This window comes from Heterodontus francisci, chromosome 6, assembly GCF_036365525.1.
Source record: "Heterodontus francisci isolate sHetFra1 chromosome 6, sHetFra1.hap1, whole genome shotgun sequence".
NCBI lineage: Eukaryota > Metazoa > Chordata > Chondrichthyes > Heterodontiformes > Heterodontidae > Heterodontus > Heterodontus francisci.
In genome coordinates this window covers 120,967,650-120,994,222 of record NC_090376.1, presented here as the reverse complement: position 1 = coordinate 120,994,222, position 26,573 = coordinate 120,967,650, and the positions used below count along the sequence as shown (strand labels likewise).

The 26,573-nt window shown below is 42.3% G+C and overlaps 1 protein-coding gene across 1 annotated transcript in view; it reads right to left on the bottom strand.

The window, feature by feature from the left end:
• Positions 1-26,573, bottom strand: part of nalcn (sodium leak channel, non-selective) — a 175,149-nt gene that overhangs the window by 36,780 nt on the left and 111,796 nt on the right. The window contains exons 25-32 of the mRNA XM_068032929.1: positions 24,007-24,138; positions 23,220-23,387; positions 19,169-19,273; positions 16,819-16,925; positions 3,688-3,808; positions 2,222-2,320; positions 1,675-1,768; positions 20-126 (exon numbers count right to left, since the gene is read on the bottom strand). Coding sequence (XP_067889030.1) covers positions 20-126; positions 1,675-1,768; positions 2,222-2,320; positions 3,688-3,808; positions 16,819-16,925; positions 19,169-19,273; positions 23,220-23,387; positions 24,007-24,138 — 933 coding nt within the window. The remainder of the gene's footprint in view (positions 1-19; positions 127-1,674; positions 1,769-2,221; positions 2,321-3,687; positions 3,809-16,818; positions 16,926-19,168; positions 19,274-23,219; positions 23,388-24,006; positions 24,139-26,573) is intronic.

The following is a 26,573-nucleotide window of genomic DNA, read 5'->3' as shown; positions in this document are numbered from 1 at the left end:
TGTCCATAATGTAAAGTACCTTCAATGAAAGCAGCACAGACTGGGCAAGGACTAGGACTGCAATGGTCCTCTTGAAGAATGGGTGCTGGGTTATATCGTACATTTTAGCTCTGAAGCCACCATTGTCTGGAAAACAAAACACAATAAAAGGAAAGTTGCTTCAATATACAGCACAAAAACAGGCCCAAACCATCCATGCCAGCTCAAGCTTCTTCCCGCCCCACTTCACCTTACCCTATCAGCAGAACCTTTTATTCCTTTCTCCCCAATGTGTTTATCACGCATTCCCCTTAAATGTATCGATACTATTCACCTGAACCACTCCCGGTGGTTGCGAGTTCCACATTCTCAACACACTCTGGGTAAAGAAGTTTTTTCTGAATTCCCTATTGGATTTCTTGGTGACTACTTTATATTGATGTCCTCTCGTTTTACTCTTCCCCACAAGTGGAAGCACTCTGTGTCGACTCTAACAAAATCTTCCATGATTTTAAAGAACCTATTAGGTTCTCCCTGCCCCCGGACCTCCTCTTTGCAAGAGAAAAGAGACCCAGAATGTCATCATTCCATGACAGGAAGAGCCTCAGTTCTGGTATCATCCTTGTAAATCTTTATTGTACCCTCTCCAGTGCCTTCATATCATTTTTACACTATGGACACCAAAGTTATCAAACGCAAGCTTTTAATTTAAGGAATGAGTCCAAGCCCCTCATTTCACACTGGGGTGGAACTTCCCCAGTTTTACATCTTTTTAAAAAAATTATAATGTATTTGTTGAAAATGATTCACCTGCAAAGGTAATCCAAATTCTGAAGAATGTAAGATTTACTGGTTAGAAAAAAACCCAGAAGAGACTAGATTGTATGATCTAATCTGCATACAGAACATAAACTTGAGCTCCAAAATTGTTTAATTGGCAGATTAAGTCTCAATCCATTACCGACAGAAACCAACAAAACTTGCATAGATTTCTCAGCTTTCTTCAAAAAAGGACATAATTTAAACTCCCACTGCTACAAATTTTTGATCATCTTGTATTCAAATCATCAGATTCTTTAAATCTTATTGTATTTCAAGAGTTTCATTTGTTTAATTACCACCAAATTTCCATTTCATAACCATTAGCATTCATACAGCACCTTGAAAGTCAAAAACATCCCAAGGTACATCGCAGAGGAGGAAGAAAAATATCGTAAACAAAAGAGGGTTTTGCTCATTGTTTGTCTAGCCACTTGTGAAAGTTAGGGGCGTGACTGAAAGCTGGATTGAAGATAAGGGACTACTCTTTGACTAATTTATGAAGTTAAAAATTCTCCCGTGCAAATTTAGAAAGAGGATGTGAAGATGCTGCAATCTGAAATGTTTTCTCAATGAGACCAAAGGGAATTGTTTCATCTTTATGCTGTTTTCTGGTTCCCAGATGTTGGAAAGAATCTCACCTTAAACTTGGAAAAGGCTGGAGTCAGTCTTGTTTATTTCAGCACCAGGCTGTGTCCTATAGAACCTGATTCCACTGGTCCTTGTGTTACATATAACATGACACCTCAGTGCAGCCATGAATGTGCACCCCCCCCCCCCACTGGAACACCTAAACATAACAACTAGTTCCTAGCTAATTAGTTTCTAATACTTTACAGATATCTAACAATATATACGTATAGAAAAGGAATCTACCAGGTCGAGCTGCAAGGTGAAGAGGTTGGGCAATCTTTAGTCGACTTTTCAAATCCTCCCACCTCCTCTGGTCCACAGTCAGTAAGGCTGTGCCCTAGAAAATCAGGACAAGAACATTAATTCACTGATCAGTTCACTTCATTTTGAAATTCATTTTTCAGCCTAATTAAGAAGATTAATTGGATCACTTCACGTAATATATCTTTTCCAGTCAACACATACAATAACTTTTGATTTTAGTTCAACAATCAAATCTGTGATGTTTACTGTAAAATAACTATAAAAATCCGATGAAATTATTGAGGGGTATGATAGAGTTTGAAAAGCTACACATCTTTTTTCATTACATTACATAAATCGTCAGAATGACAGCAATAACTTTGACATTTAATTATGGAAAACACAGGGAGCTAAGAGATCAAATTGTGCCACAGGTTTAACAAAACAGAATGGAATCAGTTCTTTTTCATGCATTTAGATCTAGTTTGGAAACAGCATTGGATGAGCACAGTAAGGGGTTTCTTTAATAGTGGTGACTAACCCCTACCTTATTTTCATTGAAATTAGCGATGACAACTCCAACAAAAAGAGTCAATCCAATCATGCAGCCGAGGAACACAAAGACATGGATGTAGATGCCGTGAATCTGTGGGGGAGAGAGTTTGGAGTTAGACACAGTGACATGGATTTTGTGTTCACAATAACAGTGAGGATATCAGCACTCAACTTTGTTAAGGAGTAAATCCAACAGCGATTTCCAGCATTCGCATGTGTGCAGTTAAATACGGAAATCAGGAAGTTGCTGTTTAGGTTGCTCTGCTTCTCACAAGCTTCGCTAAGTGGTGCTTCATCAATAGGCTCAGAATTAAAACACACGAAGAGTGTGAATTCATCCAGTAATTACGCCAAAAGGTTTGGGCTGGTGCATTCAGGTGTAAGTGAATTTCTAACAGCGTGATAAGTCTTAATTACTGCCAAACAACCTCTCTGACCCTGCAAATGTAATTTTACAAGTATGAAGTCTCATTCCATCTGAACGTAATTATTGTTGGAGATTTGAAATTTAAAAAAAAACTTTTTCTATTTTCTTTCTCAATCCAATCTTTCTTTGCCTCTCTTTATTTCATTTTCAGTACCTGATTTTACAATGAGTTAAATATTCTAATTTATACTTCCTGGTTTACATTCTGCATGTCTTGATTGTTTGAAGAGCTTTGATGTTGCTTGCCCTCCTCACACATGCCACAAATCCCCTGTAGATGGCGATGCATTGAAAAGGAGCTCTACATATTGTAAGTTGCCACTCAAAGGTTCACAAAGAATCTGTGGGCAGCTGTTAATGTAATGAATGGCTAGCGTTGTTACTTTGCTGCTGACTGCAAAATCTGGGCTAGTGGACATAAGAAATAGGAGCAGGAGTAGGCAATTCGGCCCCTCAAGTCTACTTCGCCATTCAATAAGATCATGGCTGATCTTCAGACTTAACTCCACTTTCCTGCACCATCATATCCCAATTCCAAAGATTCACATCCCTCTGAGTGAAGAAATTCCTCCTCATCTCAGTGTTAAATGGCTGACCCTTTACCCTGAGGCGATGCACCCTAGTTCTGAACTCTCCAGCCAGGGAAAACATCCTCTCAGCATCTACCCTGTCAAACCCCCTCAAAATCTTATATGTTTCAATGAGATCAACTCTCATTCTTCTGAACTCCAGTGAGTATAGGCCTAGTTTACTCAATTTCTCATCGTAAGACAACCCTCTCATCCCAAGAATCAATCTAGTGAACCTGTGGTGCACCATCTCCAAGGCAAGTATATCCTTCCTTAGATAAGGCGACCAAAACGGTGCACAATTCTCCAGGTGTGATCTCACCAAAGCCCTGTACAACTGTAACAAGACTTCCTTATTCTTGTACTCTAACTCCTTTGCAATAAAGGTCAACATGCTATTTTCCTTCCTTATTAACATAATTGTTCCAAGCTGTTAGAAATATATGATGCAAATGTTCTTACCGGGCCCACTCGATGAATGATGACGTCCCTGACTTCCACCCAGCCTTTCAACGACAGCACTTCAAACAAGGCCAGCAACGCACTGCCAACATTGTCAAAATTGAAATTTCGAGGATTGGCCCTGGAAAACAGAAAACCATCCTTTTTGTAATTTCCACAATCAAATTATAAATAAATTCTCCAGGGTCTCTAGACAACAAGAAGAACAACTTGCATTGATGTGACGCCCTTAACATAAAATAAATCCTAAGCCACCTCACAGGAGCCTGATGGGTGAATGACACTTGGTGTGAATTGGAACACAGGCAGCAGAGTTTTGGATCAGCTCTGGTTTATTGAGGGTGGAAGATGAGAGACTGGCCAGCAGACCATTGGGATAGACGAGTCTGGATATTTCAATGCTAACTATGGCTTTCAAGTTATTATAAGATCACAACAACAACTTGCATTTATATAGCGCCTTTACTATAATAAAACATCCAAAGGTGCTTCTCTCTCTCTTTCTGTAGCATATCACTATGGGGCAAGGCGAGGAGGCAGGCCCCAAGAACTACCTCAGCTGGTATAGGCACTGAAACCACGTTATACTGCACCACACTATAGCCATCTAGCCAACTGATCTAACTGACCCCTCAAAGGTGCTTCACAGGAGTGATTAACAAACAAAATTTGACATCATCACATAAGGAGATATTAGGACAGGTGACCAAAAGCTTGGTCAACAATATAAGTTTTAAGGAGTGTCTTAAAGGAGAGAGGCCATTCCAGAGCTTGGAGCCCAGGCAGCTGAAGGCATGGTTGCGAATGGTGGAGCAATGAAATTCGAAGATGTGCAAGAGGCCAGAATTAGAGGAGCTCAGAGATCTCGAAGGGTTGTGGGACTGGAGGAGATTACAGAGATAGGAAGGGGCGAAGCCATGGAGGGATTTGAAAACAAGGATGAGAATTTTAAAATCAAGACGTGGCAAGACTGGGAGCCAATGTAGGTCAGCGAGCACAGGGGTGATGAACCTTTATTGGGTGCATTATTATTCAGAGTCAAAACATAATTATATCTGATATAAGACAGTGCACTGTCTTTCTCTAGTTCCACTTCTCCGCAGGTCACAATATATATTTAAATGTTTACCCAGTTACCGATACGGCCAATTATATACTCTATTTTTATTTCAAAATAAAATTCACCAACCAGGTTTCTTAAATTAATTATTTTGTTGTTTATTAATTATAAAACAAGACTTATTCAGTAAAGATGCAAAGTATTAACACACAGATTGAAATATGAAAGTTCCCTTCTAAATTAGCCCAACACACACACACGTTAAAGAAAAAAAAATGTTTTCTCTGCAGAGATCTCTTGACAAAAAAAAGCCAAATAAAAATTTTGACCAATAACTTGTTAATGCTTGAAGGAAAAGGAGAAGATATGGAATGATATCAGTTGTCCGTTTATTCTGGCATCCCAAATACACGTAGATGGCTGTCACTGGGATCTTTTTGGAGCAGTTCTCTTCAGGTGATGTCGAGGATTAGTCTGGCAGGCTTTCCAGGAGAATCACTGCATCAGGGGTTTCAGCTATCACACTGGATTCTCAGGGTTTCTCAAAAGGGGTGGAAAAAGGATGAGCAGGGTGCTTCTCTCTTAGCAGGCTGACCCCCAACTGACTCAAAACAATATCCAAAATGAAACCAACTCTTGACCACCATAAATCTTGACATGTCACTTCTCCGTAAACAATTCCCTCTAGTCAACAAGGCTCTTACTGTTTATTTAGCTTAAGACATATGACATCCAGTAAGGGTTATTTTTAAACAAAATCTCAAGTCCTTCCAGTGACCTTTTTTTTAAAAACCAAAGTCCAGCATCTATGGAATCTCTTCAGTCATTCAAATGAATCCATTTCCACAATTTTAAACTAGAATCCTCAAAAAATATTTACTGTTACGACCAGGTGAGGAAGGGGTCTCAGGCTCCCCTCTTAGCCTTTTCCTGGCTTGGCCATAACAGGGTTTAACTTTTAAAACACAGTGTTTTTAACTTCCCCTCAGTGAGTCCTTGCTCACTGCTCTCTAATTATAATTGTAACCAACCAGACAGGTTTTTTCACATTTAAACAAGAAAGGTGTAAGTTTATTAACCTTAAAACCCTAACTCAGGTAAAACTACTAAGAATACATGACATGACCACGCCAGCATGCATACGCGATAAACACACACACAAATAGAGACGGAGAAGGAGAAAAAATTAAAGGGGAAAGGTTTGAAGTAATAGATGGAATTCAGTTACTGGTTTTGGGTTGGATGTAACGTCTTTGATTGAAGTTAAGTTTTGCAGTTCTCGTTGGGGCCCAGTGCACACTTTCAAACTTGTTTCGCTGGTATCAGAAGGTTTCAGGGGTCTTCTGTCTTGAAGCTTACGTTACTTCCATGCGTCCCTAGAACTTTGAGTGAGAGAGAGAGCTGCTTTCTTCTTGAAGTTCAATTGCAGTCTGTCTCAAAACTTTACTGTGAGCATAATTCAATCAACTCCAGGTTGACCAGCAGCTTAGTCAGGTGACTCACTTTTTGTCTGAAACAGCATCACCTGCAAAGTTTGTTAATTCTTCCAAGCTTACCAGACACACTCAGTGGGGGTGGGTGGGGGGTGGGGGGTAGAATGCTGGCTCTTACACATTCAATGACTCTCAATGTCTCTTGATCATCACTATTGACAAAACCCATCTGGCTAATTGGATCAGGGAGTACTTCCATTGTCTCTCTAGGCAACTGTCTCTCAGAATGCAAATGTGCAGCCATGTTTTCAGCCACTCAGTCCTGTGGTCTTTTTAAACAAGTTAATTCAATGTCCAGAAAACATTCAAATTATGTTCCATATGACAAAATTAATATGTTTCCTTTTGGCAAGTGTGGTTTATGGCATGGACTACCATAGGAACATAGCAGCAGGAGTAGGCCATTCAGCCCGTCGAACCTACTCCGCTATTCAATTAGAGCATAGTTGATCATCTACCTCAACTCCAATTTCCTACGTTATCCCCATATCCCTTGATGTCATTAGTATCCAGATATCTATCGATTTCGGAATGGTCTGTTTCAGTGCTGTATATTCTATGTAGAAAGATTTAAAGTACATTTATTAAGAATGTTATGAATATTGAGTGGAATAGGAGCATCACTTCACAAGATAGATACCATTTCATTGATTGAAAGGAGCACTTGCATTTCTGTGGTGCCATTCACAAGCTCAGGATGTCCCAGAGTGCTTTATAGCCAATTAAGTACTTTTTTAAGTGTAGTCACTGTTAATGCACAAAACATAGAGACCAATTTCCACACAGCAAGATCCCACAAACAGTAATGTGATAAAGATCAGATAATCTGTTTCAGCGATGTGGGTTGAGGGATAAATATTGGCCAGAACACTGGGAAGAACTCCCCCATTCTTTTTCAAATTGTGACAGGGGATCTTTTATACTTGAGAGAGCAGGCTGGGTCTCGGATTAAGACCTCATTCGAAAGCCAGCACATCCGAAAGTGTAGCACTCCCTCAGTACTGCATGGGAGTGTCAACCTAGCTTTTGTGCTCAAGTCTCTAGATTGGGACTTGAACCCACAACCTTCTGACTCAGAGGTGAGAGTGCACAGTTATAACACTGAATGACCTATAAGCTGACAGCGACTCATGTGAAAAATCAGAAACTGAATATCTCTATCTTGATTCTACCCACGGCAAGAAATTTCCACAATTAGCGTGGTGGACTGTTAAATTTGTCTAGTCTGACAGTAGGGGAAGAAAAGGCTGGTCCACTGACTTGACCAAGGCAGAGACAAAAAACCTATACTTTTTCAGACAGACACAAAAACGTGCAGAAATTCTCCCTTGGCAGTCAATAAAAGCTTCAGCATCAGCAGTACATGAGTTCAGTTAAATGCACCTGGGGAATCTCAATGGTTCCACTCTAATCCCCTCAGCTACTCAGAGTTATTTTAAGCTGCACCTTTCAGGCCAACTTTTGATAACTACTGGCTGTCAGCTGTCTTACTAACAGACCAGCATCACTCCTCTCTGAGTATTGCTCAGGAGATTGCAAGCTAATCCTAGCATTTCCTCACATGCAGCAAATCCTTCCGTGTCAGAGAACCGCTGTCCTTTGGCAGTTACCCTGTACATCATAAAGTGACTAGAGAATCTGGGATTGTTCTCCTTGCAGCAAAAGAGGTTAAGGTGAAGATTAAATAGAGGCATTCAAAGTTATGAGAAGAGTAAATAAGGAGAAATTGTTTCTACCAGCAGGAGGGTAGGTAACCAGAGGATTGAAGGTAATTTGCAGAAGAACTAAAGGGGAGAATAAGCTAAATAATGACATAGGATTACATGGAATTTACAGCACAGAAAGAGGCCATTCGGCCCAACTGGTATATGCTGGTGTTTATGCTGAACACATGCCTCCACTCACCCTACTTCATCTCACCGATTCAGCATATCCTTCCATTCCTTTCTCCCTCATCTGTTTATCCAGTTTCCCCTTAAATGTATCCATACTATTCACCACAACCACTCCGTGCAGTAGCGAATTCCATAGTCTCATTATTCTCTGCTTTTTTTCTAGTCAAATGCAAAGCTTAAACTTGAAGCTGACAGATTTACTGAAAATTTCATTATTACGATTATTTTTGTTTAACTAGCAACTGCAGGTAACTCAGTGCACAGTTCCGGTCTCCATGTTGCAAAAAAGATAGAGAGGCACTGGAAAAGGTGCAAAAAGATTTACAAAGATGATACCAGAACTGAGAGGTTATAACAATCAGGACAGATTGAACAGGCCGGGGCTCTATTCTCTCGAAAAGAGAAAGCTGAGGGGTGACCTGATAGAGGTCTTTAAAATTACAAAAGGGTTCGATACAGAAGATGTTTCATTTGTGGGACAGTCCAAAACTAGAGGCCATAAATATAAGATAGTCACTAATAAACCCAATCGGGAATTCAGGAGAAACTTCTTTACCCAGAGAGTAGTGAGATTTTTAGATTTAGATATACAGCACTGAAACAGGCCCTTCGGCCCAATGAGTCTGTGCCGACCATTAACCACCCATTTATACTCATCCTACACTAATCTCATATTCCTACCACATCCTCACCTGTCCCTATATTTCCCTACCACCTACCTATACTAGGGGCAATTTATAATGGCCAATTTACCTATCAACCTGCAAGTCTTTTGGCTGTGGGAGGAAACCGGAGCACCCAGAGGAAACCCACGCAGACACAGCGAGAACTTGCAAACTCCACACAGGCAGTACCCAGAATTGAACCCGGGTCGCTGGAGCTGTGAGGCTGCGGTGCTAACCACTGCGCCACTGTGCGTAACTCACTACCACAGGGAGTGGTTTGGGTCAAATAGGATAGATACATTTAAGGGGAAGCTAGATAAACATGTGAGGGAGAAAGGAATAGAAGGATATGCTGATAGGGTGAGATGAAGAGGGGGTGGGAGAAGGCTCATGTGGAGCATAAACACCGGCATCGTCCAGAAGGGCCGAATGGCCTGTTTCTGTGCTGCAAGTTCCATGTGATTTTATATAATACAGAAAACACTCCATGGCAGGAGATAAGACCCATAGAACCATAGAAATATTATGGCACAGAAGGAGGCCATTCAGCCAGTCATATCCGCGCCAGCTGAAAAAACAACCCGCCCAATCTAATCCCACCTTCCAGCACCTGGTCCATATCCTTGCAGGTTACAGCACTTCAGGTACATGTGCAGGTACCTTTTAAAAGAATTGAGGGTTTCTGCCTCCACCACCGTTCCTGGCAGTGAATTCCAGACACCCACCACCCTCTGGGTGAAAAAGTTTTTCCTCATGTCCCCTCTAATCCTTCTACCAATCACCTTAAATCTGTTCCCCCTGGTAATTGATCTCCTCACTAGGGGAAACACGTCCTTCCTGTCTACTCTATCTTGGTCCTCATAATTTTGTACACCTCAATTCAGTCACCCCTCAGCCTCCTCTATGCTAAGGGAAACAACCCTAGCCTATCCAATCTTTCCTGCTTTTGTATTCTATACCTTGGCCAATAAAGGAAAGCATTCCATATGCCTTCTTCACCACTCTATCTACCTGTCCTGCCACCTTCAGGGAACTGAGAACATGCACTCCAAGGTCTCTCACTTCTTCTTTCCCTCTCAATATTCTGCAATTTATTGTGTATTCCCTCGCTTTATTTGCCCTTCCCAAATGCATTACCTCACACTTCTCTGGATTGAATTCCATTTGCCACTTTTTCACCCACTCAACCAAACCATTGATATCATTCTGAAGTCTACAGCTATCCTCTTCATTAACAACTACACGGCCAATTTTTGTGTCATCAGCAAATTTCCCAATCATGCCTCCCACATTGAAGTCCAAATCATTAATGTATACCACAAACAGCAAGGGACCCAACAATGAGCCCTGTGGAACGCCACTGGAAACAGCTTTCTATTCACAAAAACATCCATCAATTACTATCCTTTGTTTCCTGGCCCTGAGCCAATTCTGGATCCAACCTGCCACATTCCCCTGTATCTCATGGGCTTTCATTTTGCTGACCAGTCTGCCATGTGGGACCTTGGCAAATTCCTTGCTAAAATCCATGTAGACCACATCCACTGCAGTACCCTCATCAATCCTCCTTGTTACTTCCTCAAAAACTCAATTAAGTTAGTAAGGTAGGACCTTTCCTTAACAAATCCATGCTGACTATCCCGGATTAATCCGTGCCTTTCTAAGTCACAGTTTATCCTGTCCCTCAGAATTGATTCTAACAATTTACCCACCACCAAGGTTAGACTGACAGGCCTATAATTATTTGGCCTATCCCTTGCACCCTTTTTAAACAATGGTATAACGGTCGCAGATCCCCAATTGTCTGGTACCTCTCCTGTATCTAGTGAGGATTTGAAGATGATCCTCAGCACATCCGCTTTTCCTCCCTGGCTTCCTTTAATAACCTGGGATGCAATCAATCCGGCCCTGGCGATTTATCCATGTTCAAGGATGTCAGACCCTCTAGTATTTCCTCTCTCATTATGCTTACGGTATCTAATATTTCACACTCCTCCTCTTTAACTATAATGTCTACATCAACCATCTCCTTTGTGAAGACAGAGGCAAAAAAACTCATCAAGAACCCTGTCCACATCTTCTGCATCCACACATAGGTTCCCTTGTACAACTCCGATAGGCCCTACCCTTTCCTTAGTTATCCTCTTGCTCCTAATGTACTGATAAGACATCTGGGTTTTCCTTGATTTTACCTGCCAATAATTTTTCATATCCTCTCTTTGCTTTTCTAATTTCCTTTGTTACTTCACCCCTGCACTTTCTATACTCCTCTAGGCTTCCTAAAGTATTAAGATTTTTGTGATCGTCATAAGCTTTATTTTTCTGCTTTAACTTACCCTGTAAGCTTCTAGATAGCCAGGGGCTCTAGATTTGGCAGTACCACCCTTTATCTTTGTGGGACTCTGCCTGTAGAATCTCGCTTTTGAATGTCTGTACTGGTTTGCCACTGATTTTCCTTCAAGGAGCTGTATCCAGTCCACTTTCACCAGATCACCTCTCAGCTTCTTAAAATTTGCCTTCCCCCACTTTTGAACTCTTACTCCTGTTTTATCTTTGTCCTTTTCCATGATTATGCTAAAACTAATTGTATTATGATCACTATCTCCAAAATGGTCACCCACTGTCACTTCCTCCACTTGCCCAGCTTCATTACTGAAGACTAAATCTAGAATTGTGTTCCCCCCCATCCCCCTTCATTGGGCTCATTACGTGCTGGCTAAGGAAGTTCTCTTGAATGCAGTTCAAGAATTTTGTCCCCTCTGTTCCCTTCACACTGTTTGTATCCCAGTTTATATTGGGGTAGTTGAAATCCTCAACTATTATTGCCCTATAGTTTTTGCACTCAGAAATTTGCCTACATATTTGTTCTTCTATTTCCGTCTCACTATTTGGGGGTCGATAGTACACTCCTAGTAGTGTGGCTGCCCCTTTTTATTTCTGAACTCCACCCATATGGCCTCATTTGATGATTCGTTTAGCAGATCATCCCTCCTCAAAGCTGTTACTGATTCCTTAATTAATAATGCTGCACCCCCTCCTTTTTTATCTCCCTCTCTATCCCACCAGAAAACTCTATATCCAGGGATGTTGAGTTGCCATGCTTGCCCCTCCTTCAGCCAAATTTCCATTATAGCAATGATATCATGCTGCCATGTGTCTATCTGTGTCCTCAGCTCATAGGCTTTATTTACTATACTCCTTACATTTAAATAAATACCCTGGACCTGATTAAAACCAATAATTGTCTTGAATTAATAACGCAGCACATGCTTAGTTATCATTTAATATTTCAATTTGTTGAACAAATAATCAATCATAATTCAGTTCTGATGTCAATGGTCACTCTAAGTGTGTTATTGTTTTATTTTAACTACATCGACAACTGCAAACTTTGGTGCTCACTAAATCTAAATGAATTGGTGCCAGTGCAGAGACAGCCTTATCTTTAGAACTCCAATAGTTTTGTTTCTCACTCTTGAGACCAGAAAATCTTCAAAGAAAGACCACACTGCATGAGTCATGTTAAATTCTGAGTACACGCAAGCTGATGAACTTCATTCAAGACTTTTTTTTTCTATTGGCAACTTCCTCTCAAGAAGCCGTTGATATTATCTCGCCCGACTCTGTCCCTGCCTCAGCTCATCTGCTGCTGAAACCCTCATCCATGCCTTTGTTACCGTTAGACTTGACTATTCCATTGATTACCTGGCCAGCCTCCCATCTTCCACCTTCCGTAAATTCAGCTTATCCAAAACTCTGCTGCCCACGTCCCAACTCAGTGAGTGTTGGAAGGTTATTCAATCATGGGGAGTATATCGTGCCAGATCCCTTCACCCAGACATTCCGCAAGGACACATCCAGCAGGGGTTACCAGATGATCATTGGGAACTTTGGCTGATTTCCCCCTTTCCTCCCCAGCTAACTCAGCACAAAGCACTGATCAAACATCTGCACTCTTTGCCTTCTCGCGGAACGAACTTACTGAATAAATGTAGAGAATATAGAGGCACTGGAGAAGGCACAAAGAAGATTCACAAGGATGATGGTTATCACCTCTCAGTTCTGCTATCAAGACAGACTGAACAGGCTGAGGCTCTTTTCTCTAATTCAAAGAGACAGCTGGATGGTGATAGAATACAGCTCTTCAAGATTATGAAGTGGAGTGTGATAGAGCAGATGTAGAGAAGATATTTCCAATTGTGAGCGAGTCCAAAGTTGGGGTTCATAAATACAAGAGAGTCACTAATAAATCCAATAAGAAATTCAGGAGAAACTTCTGGTTAGAATTCTGGAGTGATGAGAATGTGAAACTTGCAGCAATTGAGGTTAACAGCATTGCTGCCTTTAAGGGGAAACTAAGTAAGTACATGAGGGAGAGAGGAATAGAAGGATATGCTGATAGCTTCAGATGAAGAGGGGTGGGAGGAGGATCATGTAGAGCATAAACACCAGATTGGAACAGTTGGGGCGAATGGCCTGTTGCTAAGCTGTAAATTCTACGTAACTCCATCAGTGGAGTCCTATAACAGATTTAATCTTGAATTTATTTCATATGTGTAACATTTTACTGTTCAGTGCCTCATGACTGTGCGGTGATATTAATCCCTGTGTTAGCAGTAGAATTATAAACTGCACTCTGCCACTATGGGTGACACAACCCTCCGAGATCTCTGCGCTCCTCTAATGCTGGTCTCTTGTGCATTTCCCAGTTCAATTGCTCCACCATTGGTGGCCGTTCCTTCAGTTGTCTAGGCCTTAAGCTCTGGAATTCCCTCCATAAACCTCTCTGCTTCTCTCTCCTCCTTTAAGACACTCCTTAAAACCGACCTCTTTGACCAAGCTTTTGGTCACCTGCCCTAATAGTGCCTTAGGTGGCTCAGTGTCAGGTTTTGTCTGATAATCGCTCCTGTGAAAACGCCTTGGGACGTTTTGTTATGTTAAAGGTGCTATATAAAAGGAAGTTCCTGTTATTGCTGTTCGTGATGGTGTTGCATGGAGAGGAGCTGAGCAGGATCCAGCAGTATCCAGGGCTAGTGCTCCAAATGAAAGCCAAAAGGGAAAGGAAAGAAAATAAATCAGAGACACTCGTTTAAACTGTTTTATTAAAGTGCCTTATTGACTAGAGAAGCTGGGAATTGTTCTCCTTAGAGCAGAGAAGGTTAAGGGAGATCTAATAGAGATGTTCAAAATTACTTTAATGCAGTAAATAAGGGGAAATGGTTTCCAGTGGCAGGAGGGTTGGTAACCAGAGGGACACAGATTTAAGGTAATTGGCAAAAGAACCAGAGGGGGAGCTGAGGAGAATTTTATTTATGTCGTGAGTTGTTGTGATCTGGAACGTGTTGCCTGAAAGGGCGGTGGAAGAAGATTCAATAGTAACTTTCAAAAGGAGAATTGGATAAATACTTGAAAAGGAAATTATTTGCAGTGCTATTGGGAAAGAGCAGGAGCTTGGGATTAATTGGATAGCTCTTTCAAAGAGCCAGCACAGACACAATTGGCTGAATGGCCTCCTTCCGTGCTGTGTAAATCTATCGGGCTTGTGTGTTTTATTTAATTTGTTTGGGGGAATGTGGGTGTCGCAGGCTATGCCAGCATTTATCACCCATCCCTAATTGCCCTTGAGAAGGTGGTGGTGAGCTGCCTTCCTGAACTGCTGCAGTCCATGTGAGGTAGGTACACCCACAGTGCTGTTAAGAAAGGAGTTCCAAGATTTTGACTCAGCGACGGTGAAGGAATGGTGATATAGTTCCAAGTCAGGATGGTGCGTGGCTTGGAGGGGAACTTGCAGGTGGTGGTATTCCCATGCATGTTGCCCTTGTCCTTCTAGGTGGCAGAGGTCGTGGGTTTGGAAGGTGCTGTCTAAGGAGACTTGGTGAGTTGCTGCAGTGCATCTTGTAGGTGGTACACACTGCTGCCACTGTGCATTGGTGGTGGAGGGAGTGAATGTTTGTGGATGGGGTGCCAATCAAGTGAGCTGCTTTGTCCTGGATGGTGTTGTTGGAGCTGCACCCATCCAGGCAAGTGGAGAGTATTCAAATACACTCCTGACTTGTGCCTTGTAGATGGTGGACCGGCATTGAGGAATCAGGAGGTGAGTTACTTGCCGCAGAATTCCCAGCTTCTGACCTGCTCTTGTAGCCACAGCATTTATGTGGCTGGTCCAGTTCAGTTTCTGGTTAATGGTGACTCCCAAAATGTTGAGAGTAGGGGTTTCAGCAATGGTAATGCCATTGAACGTCAAGGCGAGATAGTTATATTCTCTCTTGTTTGAGGCAGTCATTGCCTGGCACTTGTGTGGAGCGAATGTTACTTGCCACTTATCAGCCCAAGCCTGGATGTTGTCCATGTCTTGCTGCATATGGACAAGGGCTGCTTTAGTATCTGAGGAGTCGTGAATGGTGCTGAACATTATGCAATCATCAGTAAATATCCCCACTTCTGACCTTATGATGGAGGGAAGTCATTGATGAAGCAGCAGAAGATGTTTGGGCCGAGGACACTACCCTGAGGAACTCCTGCAGTGATGTCCTAGAGATGAGATGAGATGATTGACCTCCAACAACCACAGCCATCTTCCTTTGCGCTAGGTTTGACTCCAACTAGCGGAGAGTTTTCTCCGATTCCCATTGACTCCAGTTTTGCTCAGGCTCCTTGATGCCATACTCGGTCAAATGCTGCCTTGATGTCAAGGGCAGTCACCCTCACCTCACCTCTGGAGTTCAGCTCTTTTGTCCATGTTTGAACCAAGGCTATAATGAGGTCAGGAGCTGAGTGGCCCTGGCAGAACCCAAATTGGACATCAGCAGCAGGTTATTGCTGAGCAAGTGCCACTTGATAGCACTGTCGACGACCCCTTCCATCACTTTGCTAATGATCGAGAGTAGACTGATAGGATTGGCTGGGTTGGATTTGTCCTGCTTTTGTGCACAGGACATACCTAGGCAATTTCCCACATTGCTGGGTAGATGCCAGTGTTGTGGCTGTACTGTGTCGCCCCTGAGGTGGGGTCTGAGGTGGGGGGGGCACAGAGAATTGTGAAGGGTGGCAGTGGAGGGCCCGTTGCTTTCTCATCGCCAAGCGATCTTCCCAGGGGCGGAATAGGCCGATGGCCTTTCCGCCCAGAGGTCAATTGCGGCTCTTAAATGACCTATTAACGGCCAATTAAGGGCCTCTTCCCACCGCCGCTGGGATCTTACCGGGGGGGCCTCCGCCACGCAGGGAGGTCGCTTTGTAAAACAAGGCACCCTCCCTGGGGGCTTGGGGGTAGCCCCCTCCTCAGTGGGTAATCTGTGGTCCAAGGAGGACCCCCACCAGGAACCAGTTTACCCCCGGGACCCCACTCCTCCTGGACATCACAATCATCACCCCCGCAACCCCCCCCCCCCCCCACCCCGCAGGCCCTCTTGCCGGGGGCCTTCTGGACTGGCCCCAGTGACCCCGCCTCACCTACCTCTGCTCCAGGGTTCCTGTGCTGGGCCTGGGTCTGAGGCGTCTGCAGTACCGGAAGTGACCACTGCTCCCGGTGACTCTGCCGATACTATTGAGCTACCAGCTCTCTGATTGGCTGGCTGCTCATGGAGGTGGGATCCCCGTCTTTAAAGGGATGGAGATCCTGGCTCCTGAAACTGTGATTTAGAAAGACCGGAGATTTGCTCTGGGGCGGGGGTGCGAAAAGGCAGAGGCAGGGTTTCGGCCGGGAGCCCCACCTCCAACACAACATCCATTCCCCTGATTTACCAAGGACTGATGTTAAGTGAGCTATGTAATTGCTGTTTAAAAATGGAAAGATTGCAGCAAATGCACGGAAGACATTATGGAAGAGATACAGGTAATCATTTGCTTTTACGAAAGGTTTCAGTCAAAGCCCCCGTTAAACAGTTAATATCCAGTGAATCATTTCACAACAGATACTAAGCAACAAGCATAACATTTACTTTAGACCAATTTTTCTCAGCAATGAGGTATCGATGCTGTCTCCTGATGTACTTTGTCTTGTTCTTTCTCTTTGAACTTACCAAACTCGAGGTACCCAAAAGCCCGGCTTTTTTTCACCCGCTTTTAACTTCAGGTTGAGATCCTTCGAGACGCTGACGTTAATTCTGAACATGCCGTGACAATGCTCCTGAAACCCACAACATGGAACGTTAACCATTCGCAAAATATTCAACGATTTACTCTCAAAGTTCAAAAAAAAGATAAAACAATGGAGATATATAACTTTAATTAAAACCTTCTAGTGTACTATCTATGACAGAAATATCCCTTCTCCTACATATTTAAATAATAAAAACAGTCCCCAGTGCTTAAAGCAGGGTTTTTTTCTGTGAACACGATTTGCCTGTGATACATGATGGGCTAGTATAATAGGCTAGTGCTCTGACAGTATCTACCACATACCACAGTGGAGTTGGAGTCTGGGAATAAGGGGAAGAAGCCTGAAAATTTGAGCCAGACAGTTCAAGAGAGAAATTAGGAAACACTCCTACACACATGTGGTGATTGAAGTTTGAAACTCTTTTCCGCAAAACTGCAATTGATATCAGATCAATTGTTAATTATAAATCGGAGATTGATAGATTTTTGTTAGCCACATATTAAGGGATACAGGGCCAAGGTGGGTAACACAAGAATACAAGAAATAGGAGCAGAAGTAGACCATACGGCCCATCGAGCCTGCTCTGCCATTCAATACAATCAGGGCTGATCTAGGGCTTCAATTCCACTTTCCTGCCCACTCCCCATATCCCTTGATTCCCTTTAGAGACTAAACATCTATCTATCCCAGCCTTAAATATATTCAATGATGGAGCATCCACAACCCTCTGGGGTAGAGAATTCCAAAGATTCACATCCCTTTGAGTGAAGTAATTTCTCCTCATCTCAGTCCTGAATGATTAGTCCCTTATCCTGAGATTGTGTCCCCGTGTTCTAGATTCCCCGACCTGTGTGAACAATCTCTCAGCTTCTAAATAAAGTTAGGTCACAGATCAGCCACGATCTCATTAAATGATGGAACAGGCTCAAGGGGCTGAATGGCCTCCTTCTGTTCCTATGTTCCTAGATCACTATTGAAGTTATGTTTGCTACGACAGTCTGTGCTTGGTACAAACTGTAACCCCACAGCATTTATAGGGGATTAGAAGGGTTTAAGTAAATAAAAGGTAATTGGACCTTATTGTGTCTGTTCTTGCATTCAGTGCACCTTAATGAGATGTGAATTGGTGCATAAATACAAAAATAAACAGATGTTGAAGATGCTGTAACCAGCAATGTGATATTGACAGGAATGCAAATGGTTATCACTTTTTGGCTGAAATTATCTAGCATTGGCATGATGGGCTGAATGGCCTCTTCCTGTATTATCCCATTAGTGACAGCCCATTTTCAAGGTGGATGTTTTAAATGGTGGAGACTATATAGAAATATAAAAGCCAGGTAACCACTACGAGAGAGCCAATAACTGTCCAAGAAAATCACAGCCAGCAATAGCACAGCTTGATCATTAAAAAATGCATCTATTAATTGTATCTGATAAAAAAGTAGTTTCAGAAAGATATTAGATCCTATAATCACCATTACATAATAAATAGGAAGATTCATGACAGAGGAGTTGGGTTTGAATGATTTGCTTTTACAAATGAAGAAGCATCAGCCAGCTCTTCCTCTGTGAAAGGCATCACTGGAGAAGGTTGTGGAAATTATCCAAACTAGAGGAAGACACAAAGATGAGAATACTTGGCAGGGACTGAGCTTAGACTGCTCTAGACTGGCCAAGTGACAGGAGCAATTACACTCACTGCAACTCCAAGTGGCAGATGGGCTCGGTGGGGTTCCCCTTTGCCAACACTAGTGTGGCATGTCTATTCCCGTTCTTCATTAATTAAAAGGGATGTCTTTCTGGGCTCCGCATCAAATATGAATTTCTCAAGAAATAAAGATGGTAATTAACGAATGACATGGCACACAGCACTAAAGGCATCCCAGAGATTCACAATGGGGCTCATTGCAAATTGGCAAGTCCTGGAAGTTGCAATTCACTGACTTGAAAAGTTATACATTTCACCAAGTTTAAACAGGACCATAGACAATTAGGCCAAGCACCGAAACAATACAGATTCACAGTTAAATATCAAATATTTTTGACCAGTGACAATATTGATAAGCCATTAGCTTGAATACCAACAGTCAGTATTTGCTTGACCTTGATATTTTACCAAGCACTCGACTGAAAAGAACACAGCTTCAAAGATTTTGTTTTGTAAGTCCTTTCCCTCGGGAAACAAACTTGGATGAGCTCAAACAAATTTAAAGATGACTAAGAAAGATGGAGTTTCATTATCAGTTTAATGATGATAAATCTCTTACCCGTCTGGTGATGTGTGGGTCATTGCACTTTGCAAGTTTTCCAGCAAAAAGCTGAACACCAAAGCTTGCAAAAACTAGCATCAGTGTCAGCAACAGGATTGAAACCTGAAGGAAGAGAAGGTTATCAGTAGACTGTTTCAAAAATGAATAGCACAGGCTCACAGTCAACTCAAATTCAGTCACAACTTTAAAAAGGTGACTTGGCTAAATATCTGAAGATTAAGTATTTGCATTGCTGTGGGGAAAGAACAGGGAAGTAGTGTAACTAAATTGGATAGCTCTTTCAAAGAGCCAACATAGGTATGATGGGCCAAATGGCCTCCTTCTGTGCAGTAAGAACATAAGAAATAGGAGCAGGAGTAGGCCATTTGGCCCTTCAAACCTGCTCCACCATATGAAAAGATCATGGCTGACCTTCTACCTAAACTCCAATTTCCTGCCTGATCCCCATGTTCCCTCGATTCCCTTAGTGTCCAAAAATCTACTGATCTCAAACTTAAATATACTCAACAATTGAGCATCGACAGCCCTCTGGAGTAGAGAATTCTTAAGACTCACAACCCTCTGAGTGAAGAAATTTCTCCTCATTTTCATCCTAAAGAACTGACCCTTTATCCTGAGACTATGATCACTAGTCCGAGACTCTTCAGCCACAGGGAAACAGCCTCTCAGTTACTACCCTGTCAATCCCTCTCAGAATTTTAAATGTTTCAATTAAATCACCTCTCCTGTATCATTCTATGTGTTGGGAGTTTTGACACATTGCTGTTGTTGTTTGCAAAGACACAATGGCAAAAAAGAGACAAATGACTTCTTGACATCTCTAAAACACAGCTACTCAGAGACCTATCGGAGTAACTCTTCCCCGTTTGCTGCAAATGGGCCACACCATAAGGAAGGCTCTTTTGTGGATTACCTAGGGAATAAATAAATCTCCCTTTTGTGTCTCAACTCTTCATCTTCTAAAACCAGTAGTACACAGGGGAAGCCCAATTTCTTACTATTTAAGCAACAACTTGCATTTATATAGCACCTTTTAATATAGTAAAAAATCCTAATGCACTTCACAGGAGTGTTATCAAACATAAGGAGATATTAGGTCAGGTGACCAAAAGGTTAGCCAAAGAGGTAGATTTTAAGGAGTATCTTAAAGGAGGAGAGAGAGGTAGTGAAGAGGAGAGGTTTAGGGAGCAAATTCCAGGGCTTAGGGCCTCAGCAGGTGAAGTCACATCCACCAATGGTGGAGCAATGAAAATCAGGAATGCGGAAGAGGCCAGAATTGGAGGAGCACAGAGATCTTGGAGAGACAAAAGCAAAATACTGCAGAAGCTGGAAATCTGAAATATAAACAGAAAATGCTGGAAATACTCAGAAGGTCTGGCAGCTGTTCATTATTCTGACATTCACACCTCTTCTGTCTCTTTACTTGTCTCATTACCACTCCCTTTGGCTCTGCCCCACCAACTCTTTTGTCATTTCATGTCTCCCTTCTTCTGCCCTATCACAGACCTTCCCTTTTGTTATTTTTCCACCCTCCCCATTTGACCTACTTAAAACCTATTACATTTCTAACTTTTCGCACTTCTGATGAAAGGGCATTGACTCAAGATCTCGGGGAAGGTTCCAGCGATTAGCAATACAATAGTACTGCGGCATTCCTTAACATTTGGAATTGGGAAAGTGGAGACAACTTTAGAAAGCAAGATGATTCTGCATTACAATAAAGAAACTGCACTGAAATAATCTGGCCAAACCTCTGCTCCACCCACAACTAGTGGCTTCAATCCCTTTTGAAGGAGTTTATTAAGAGTAACTACACTGTTGGTGCTGAGAATGGGCTTATGAAACGATCAGCAATGTTGTTCCCTCGACTGAGCACCATGTACATTTCTTACAAGCATCTGATTTGAAGCAAGATAAAGAAAGTCTAGCAGTTCTTTAGCGCCTTTCATGACCTTAGGATTTGATTTTTTTAAAATTCATTCCTGGGAGGTGTGAGCATTTGCTGCCCATCCCTAATTGCCCTTGAGAAGGTGGTGGTGAGATCCCTTCATGAACTGCTGCAGTCCACCTAGTGCAGGTAAACCCACAGTGTTGTTAAGACGGGAGTTCCAGGATTTTGACCCAGTGACAGTGAAAGAACGGTAATATAGTTAGAAGTCAGGATGGTGTGTGGCTTGGAGGGAAACTTGCAGGTACTGGCGTTCCCCTGCATCTGCTGCCTTTATTCTTCTAAGTGGTAGAGGTGCGGGTTTGGAAGATGCTGTCAAAGGAGGCTTGGCGAGTTGCTGCAGTGCATCTTGTAGATGGTACACACTGCCACTGTGCGTCGGTGGCGGATGGGGCTGCTTTGTCCTGGGTGGTAAAATAAAAGAAAAATACTGTGGATACTGGAAATCTGAAATAAAAACAGAAAGTGCTGGAAATACTCAGCAGGTCTGGCAGCATCGGCAGAGAAAGAAGCAGAATTAACGTTTCAGGTCTGTGACCTTTCATCAGAACTGGCAAAGGTTAGAAATGTAATAGGTTTTAAGCAAGCGAAGGGGTGGGGGGGGGGGGGCAGGGTGGGAAAGAGAACAAAAGGGAAGGTGTATGATAGGGCAGAGGGTTGGAGAGAATAAATGAAAGATATCATGGGATGAAGGAAAAGGGAGTGCTAATGCTTGTGGTGAAAGACAAAGCTTTAGTCCAAGGAGAGTGTTAATGGCAGAATATTGAACAGCTCTGTCCAAAAGCACAAACATGAAAAAACAAGTTTAAGGCAGGCACACGGTTAAAAAATAATAAAAGAAAAGAAAAAGAAAAAAAGGCCAGTCATGCTCTGAAATTATTGAACTCAATGTTCAGTCGGGAAGACTGTAGAGTGCCTAATCGGAAAATTAGGTGCTATTCCTCGTGCTTGCGCTGATGTTCACTGGAACACTGCAGCAGGACAAGGACAGAAATGTGAGCATGAGAGCAAGGGGGAGTGTTGAAATGGCAAGCAACCGGAAGCTCGGGGTCATGCCTGTGGACTGAGCGGAGGTGTTCCGCAAAGTGGTCACCCAATCTGCGTTTGTACTCCCCAGTGTAGAGGAAACCACATTGTGAGCAGCGAATAGTCTAGTAAATTGGAGTACAAGTAAATCCTTTCTTCACCTGGAAGGAGTGTTGGGGTGCTGTGCAAGGGGAGTCTGGATCTTGGGTGCTTTACAAGGGAGTTGGGGGTCGCTGTCTCCAATGGGACTGCCGGCTGAGCAAGGTCTCAGGTGGTCTGCAAGGGGGGAGCTTGGGTTTGAGTGGTTGTATTGGGTAGCTACTCTGTTGGGTGAGATGTTTTGTTGCCCATACTGCTGGATGAGAAGGTTGGCTATCAGCAAGGGTGGGCACTGAGATCAATCAGGGAGTCTGCTGGAAGTAGTAGTAAAGGGAAAACTGCCAAGGCTGGCAGGTCTCTGCTTTGACAGTGCTCTGTAGGCCCACTGATTACCTGGCATGGGTCTCATACACCCTTTCTTATTGGACCCCCATGGCGTGATTCAGCCCCTCTGGCAGAGGGAGGGCCAAGAGGTAGCTGTTCCTGCCCATGAAGCTAGACGATGAGAGCAGCAGTAGCTGGCCTTGCCAAGAAGGGACCACGTGCCAGACAGCGTACCGGACTCAGCTCAGCTCCCTCCAAATGTCCGAGTGGCATCGTCAGCGAAGACTACAGCTCTCTATGTGACTAGCGGGAAGTAGTGTGAATCCAGAACAAGGGGGCAGAACCTTAAAACTAGAGCCAGGCTGTTCAGGAGTGATGTCAGGAAGCATTGCTTCACACAAAGGGGAGTGGAAATCTGCAACTCTCTCCCCTAAAAAGCTGAGCCTGAGGTCATTTGAAAATTTCAGAGCTGAGATTGATAGATTTTTGTTGGGTAAGGGGATTAAGGCAGGTGGATGGAGTTCAGATACAGATCTGTCATACTCTAATTGAATGGTGGTACAAGCGTGAGGGGCAGAATGGCCTCCTCCTGGTCCTATGATACAATGCAACACACAATAGCCATTGTAAGATACATATATGACTACGTACCAGAAAAATCTCTTTGAAACCGCTAAATAGTTCTCGTAACACTTTCCTCATTTGAGGAACTAACTTGAATATGCGGAGTGGTCTGAGGCACCGGAGCATCATCAGAAGTTGTGCCCCAGATTTGGCAGGAACGTTATGTGGCATCCAGCACAGAAAGATCAAACTTTGCTAAACAAAAGCATAATAGGGGAAGCATCATTAAAACAAGAAAATGTCTTTTACAGCATATCCTTCTGCTCCTTTCTCCCTCGTGTGTTTATCCAGCTTCTCCTTAAATGTATCCATTCTATTCACCTCAATCACTCCCTGTGGTAGCGAGTTCCACATTTTCACCACTCTCTGGGAAGTTTCTCTTGAATTCACTATTGGATTTCTTTTATATTTATAACCCTTAGTTCTGGTCTCTGCCACAAGTGGAAACATCTTTTCTACATATACTCTATTAAACCTTTTCAGAATTTTAAAGGCCTCTATTGGGTCATCACTAGAGATTCTAGAGAAAAGAGCCGTAGCATGTTCTGTCCTGATAGTTACAACCTCTCAGTTCAGGCATCATCCTTGTGAATTGTTTTTTGCGCCTTCTCCAGTGCCTCTACATTCTTTTTGTAATATGGAGACTAGAACCGTTCACAGCATTCAGAGTGTGCACAGATCTTAGATTTGTCATTTATTTACATTCAGTTAACTTTTATTAGAGCTGATATTATTCACTGTTCATTCTTGTTCCTTAGAGATCTCAATAGCTGGCCTTAAGAACTTAGCTTTAAGGTACAATTCCAAAACTTACAAGGTAAATAAAGATGTCCATCACTCCTCCAAAATCCCTGATGACAGCTGTAGGTGTGAAGAATAGGCCATCTGCCAAAATCTTCAGATTCAGCTCAATGCTCATGAAAATTACAAAGGCGTACTCGGCAATCTGGAACATAAAACACATCAATAAATGTAAATGCACGCAAAATGGAAATGCAAATCATACCTCATCAAATAACATTCGTCACTAATCAGGAGCGCACAGGTGTAAGATAATTGGCAAATAATATGGTGGGGTGGGTGGGAATGAGGAAATTTTTATACGCAGGAAGTTCTTATGATCTGGAATGCACTGCCTGAAAGACTGATTTAATAGTAACTTGCAAAAGGGGAACTGGATAAACACTTGTAAAAGGAAAACATTTACAGGGCTATGGGGCAAGGGCAGGGGGAGTGGGACTAATCGGATAGATATTTCAAAGAGTCAGCACAGCCACGATAGGATGAATGGCTTCCTGCATGATGTGCTGAATGATTCAATGATATAATTTTAAACAAATCTACAAATTGTTAATAATTCAAGGATATTTTTCTGCTGCAATTAAAAATTGGATCAAGTGTATTTTAGAACATAAAGCAACAATAATCTTTACAGTTTTATTTATTTGTAATAAATAAGTTGATTATAAAATGACGACAACCCTGATTGTAAGGGCCTTATATGATTGTGTTACACATGGAAACGGGCCAAACAATTTGGCGTAAATGGGTAATCTTACTCAGTTCCTGCACTGCTTCAGAAAATTAATTATTATTGATGTAGATCTCTTTATTGGGAAACGCTTATCCTTTTAATAACACATTCATGGAAGCTAGGTCGTAGCATGTATGACAATTAACTTCATTTGTTACTGTTTCTAAACATTCATCACGACTATGTACAGAGGACTCCACATAGTCCTACATCTAAAGACATCGTGTGTAAAGAACTCCCTGGAAATTGTCTGCAATTGTCTGTTTAGGTTGTTCATATTGGCTCTCCCTGAAGGTAGCTAACTGAGTTTTGATTTCTATCCCTCCTTTATTCCATGTTAAAAACAATTGTGTATTGTCCAATTCTTGATGAGTTAACTTTGTTAGGTCATCAAATAGATTGTGGGACACACACATCCATATAAAGGGCCTCGTCCTATCAACATTCGGTTCCCACTGCACAAAATTTCATTCTCCTCGAGTTAAAAAAAACTTGCATTTTTACAGCAGCTTTCATAATATCAGGATGTCCCAAAGGGCTTCACAGCCAATAACAACAATAGCTTGCGTTTATATAGCACCCAAAGAGCTTTACGGGAGTGTCATCAAACAAAATTTGACATCAAGCCACATAAGGCAATATTAGAGCAGATGGTCAAAAGCTTGGTCAAAGAGGTAGGTTTTAAGGAGCATCTTAAAGGAGGAGAGAAGTAGAGAGATGGGAAGATTTAGGGAGGGATATTCCAGAGCTTAGAGCCCAGGTAGCTGAAGGTATGGCCACCAATGGTGGAGCCATGGAAACCGGGGACGTGCAAGAGGTCAGAATTAGAGGAGTGCAGAGATTTCAGAAGATTGTGCGGCTGGAGAATATTACAGACCTCAGACCCAGCCCAATTAATATTTTGTTTTTACATTGAGGGTGCCGCCCTGCTCAATATCACGAGTCATCATGCCTCAGCGCAAGCAGCTTGACTCTAACAAAGCAAAGTATAAATTCTGATTGTTTTGCATTTTGTTGCACTTTGCTTTTTTTTATTTAAAAAAATGCACTATAGCAAGAATTGCAACCCTCCACGTTCCTCAAATTACTAACCTGAGGAAAAATATAAATATGAAGAATGGCAAACACAAGTAAAATCATGTGGGATTGTTCTAATTTTCAGTGTCGATTTTATACAGGAGATGTTTTGAAATGGGCCAATAATTCATAATTAAGGGGTCAAGTCAAACCAGAAAACAAACTGTATTGCTTAGTCTTAATTTTAACTTTTTTTAAATTATCAGGTATGAGCGACTAACTCAACAAGTGCAGAGTCCTTACAATAAATCTACCTCAATCCACTAGGGCCCTGCCAGAAAGGAACCCTGAGATTAGAGTTGACAAAATCCCATTATATTTTAGTAAACAACATAAAAACCCATGTCAAGGCAGCTATCTAAGCTACAATGTGCATTTAAATATCCCCTTTAATGCAATAAAACATCCCAGGGTTATCAGGAAACGTTTATCACCGAGCTACGGAAGGAGATACCAGGACAGAAGACCAACATTTTGGTCAAAGCAGTAGGATTTTAAGGAGTGCCTTAAAAGGAGAGAGAGGTGGACCTGCAAACAGCTTTAAGGAGGGAACTCCAGGGGTCAGAGCCTAGGCAGCTGAAGGCACGGCCGTAATGGTGGAGCAATTAAAATCAGGGATATGCAAGATACCAGGATTGGAGGAATACAGAGATCCCGGAGGGTTGTAGGGCTGGAGGAGGTTAGACTAGTTGTGCAAATAGTTTTATGTTTATTCATTGGCTTTATTCTGCCTGAGAAAATCGTATCACAAAAATCTATTGCAGCAGCAA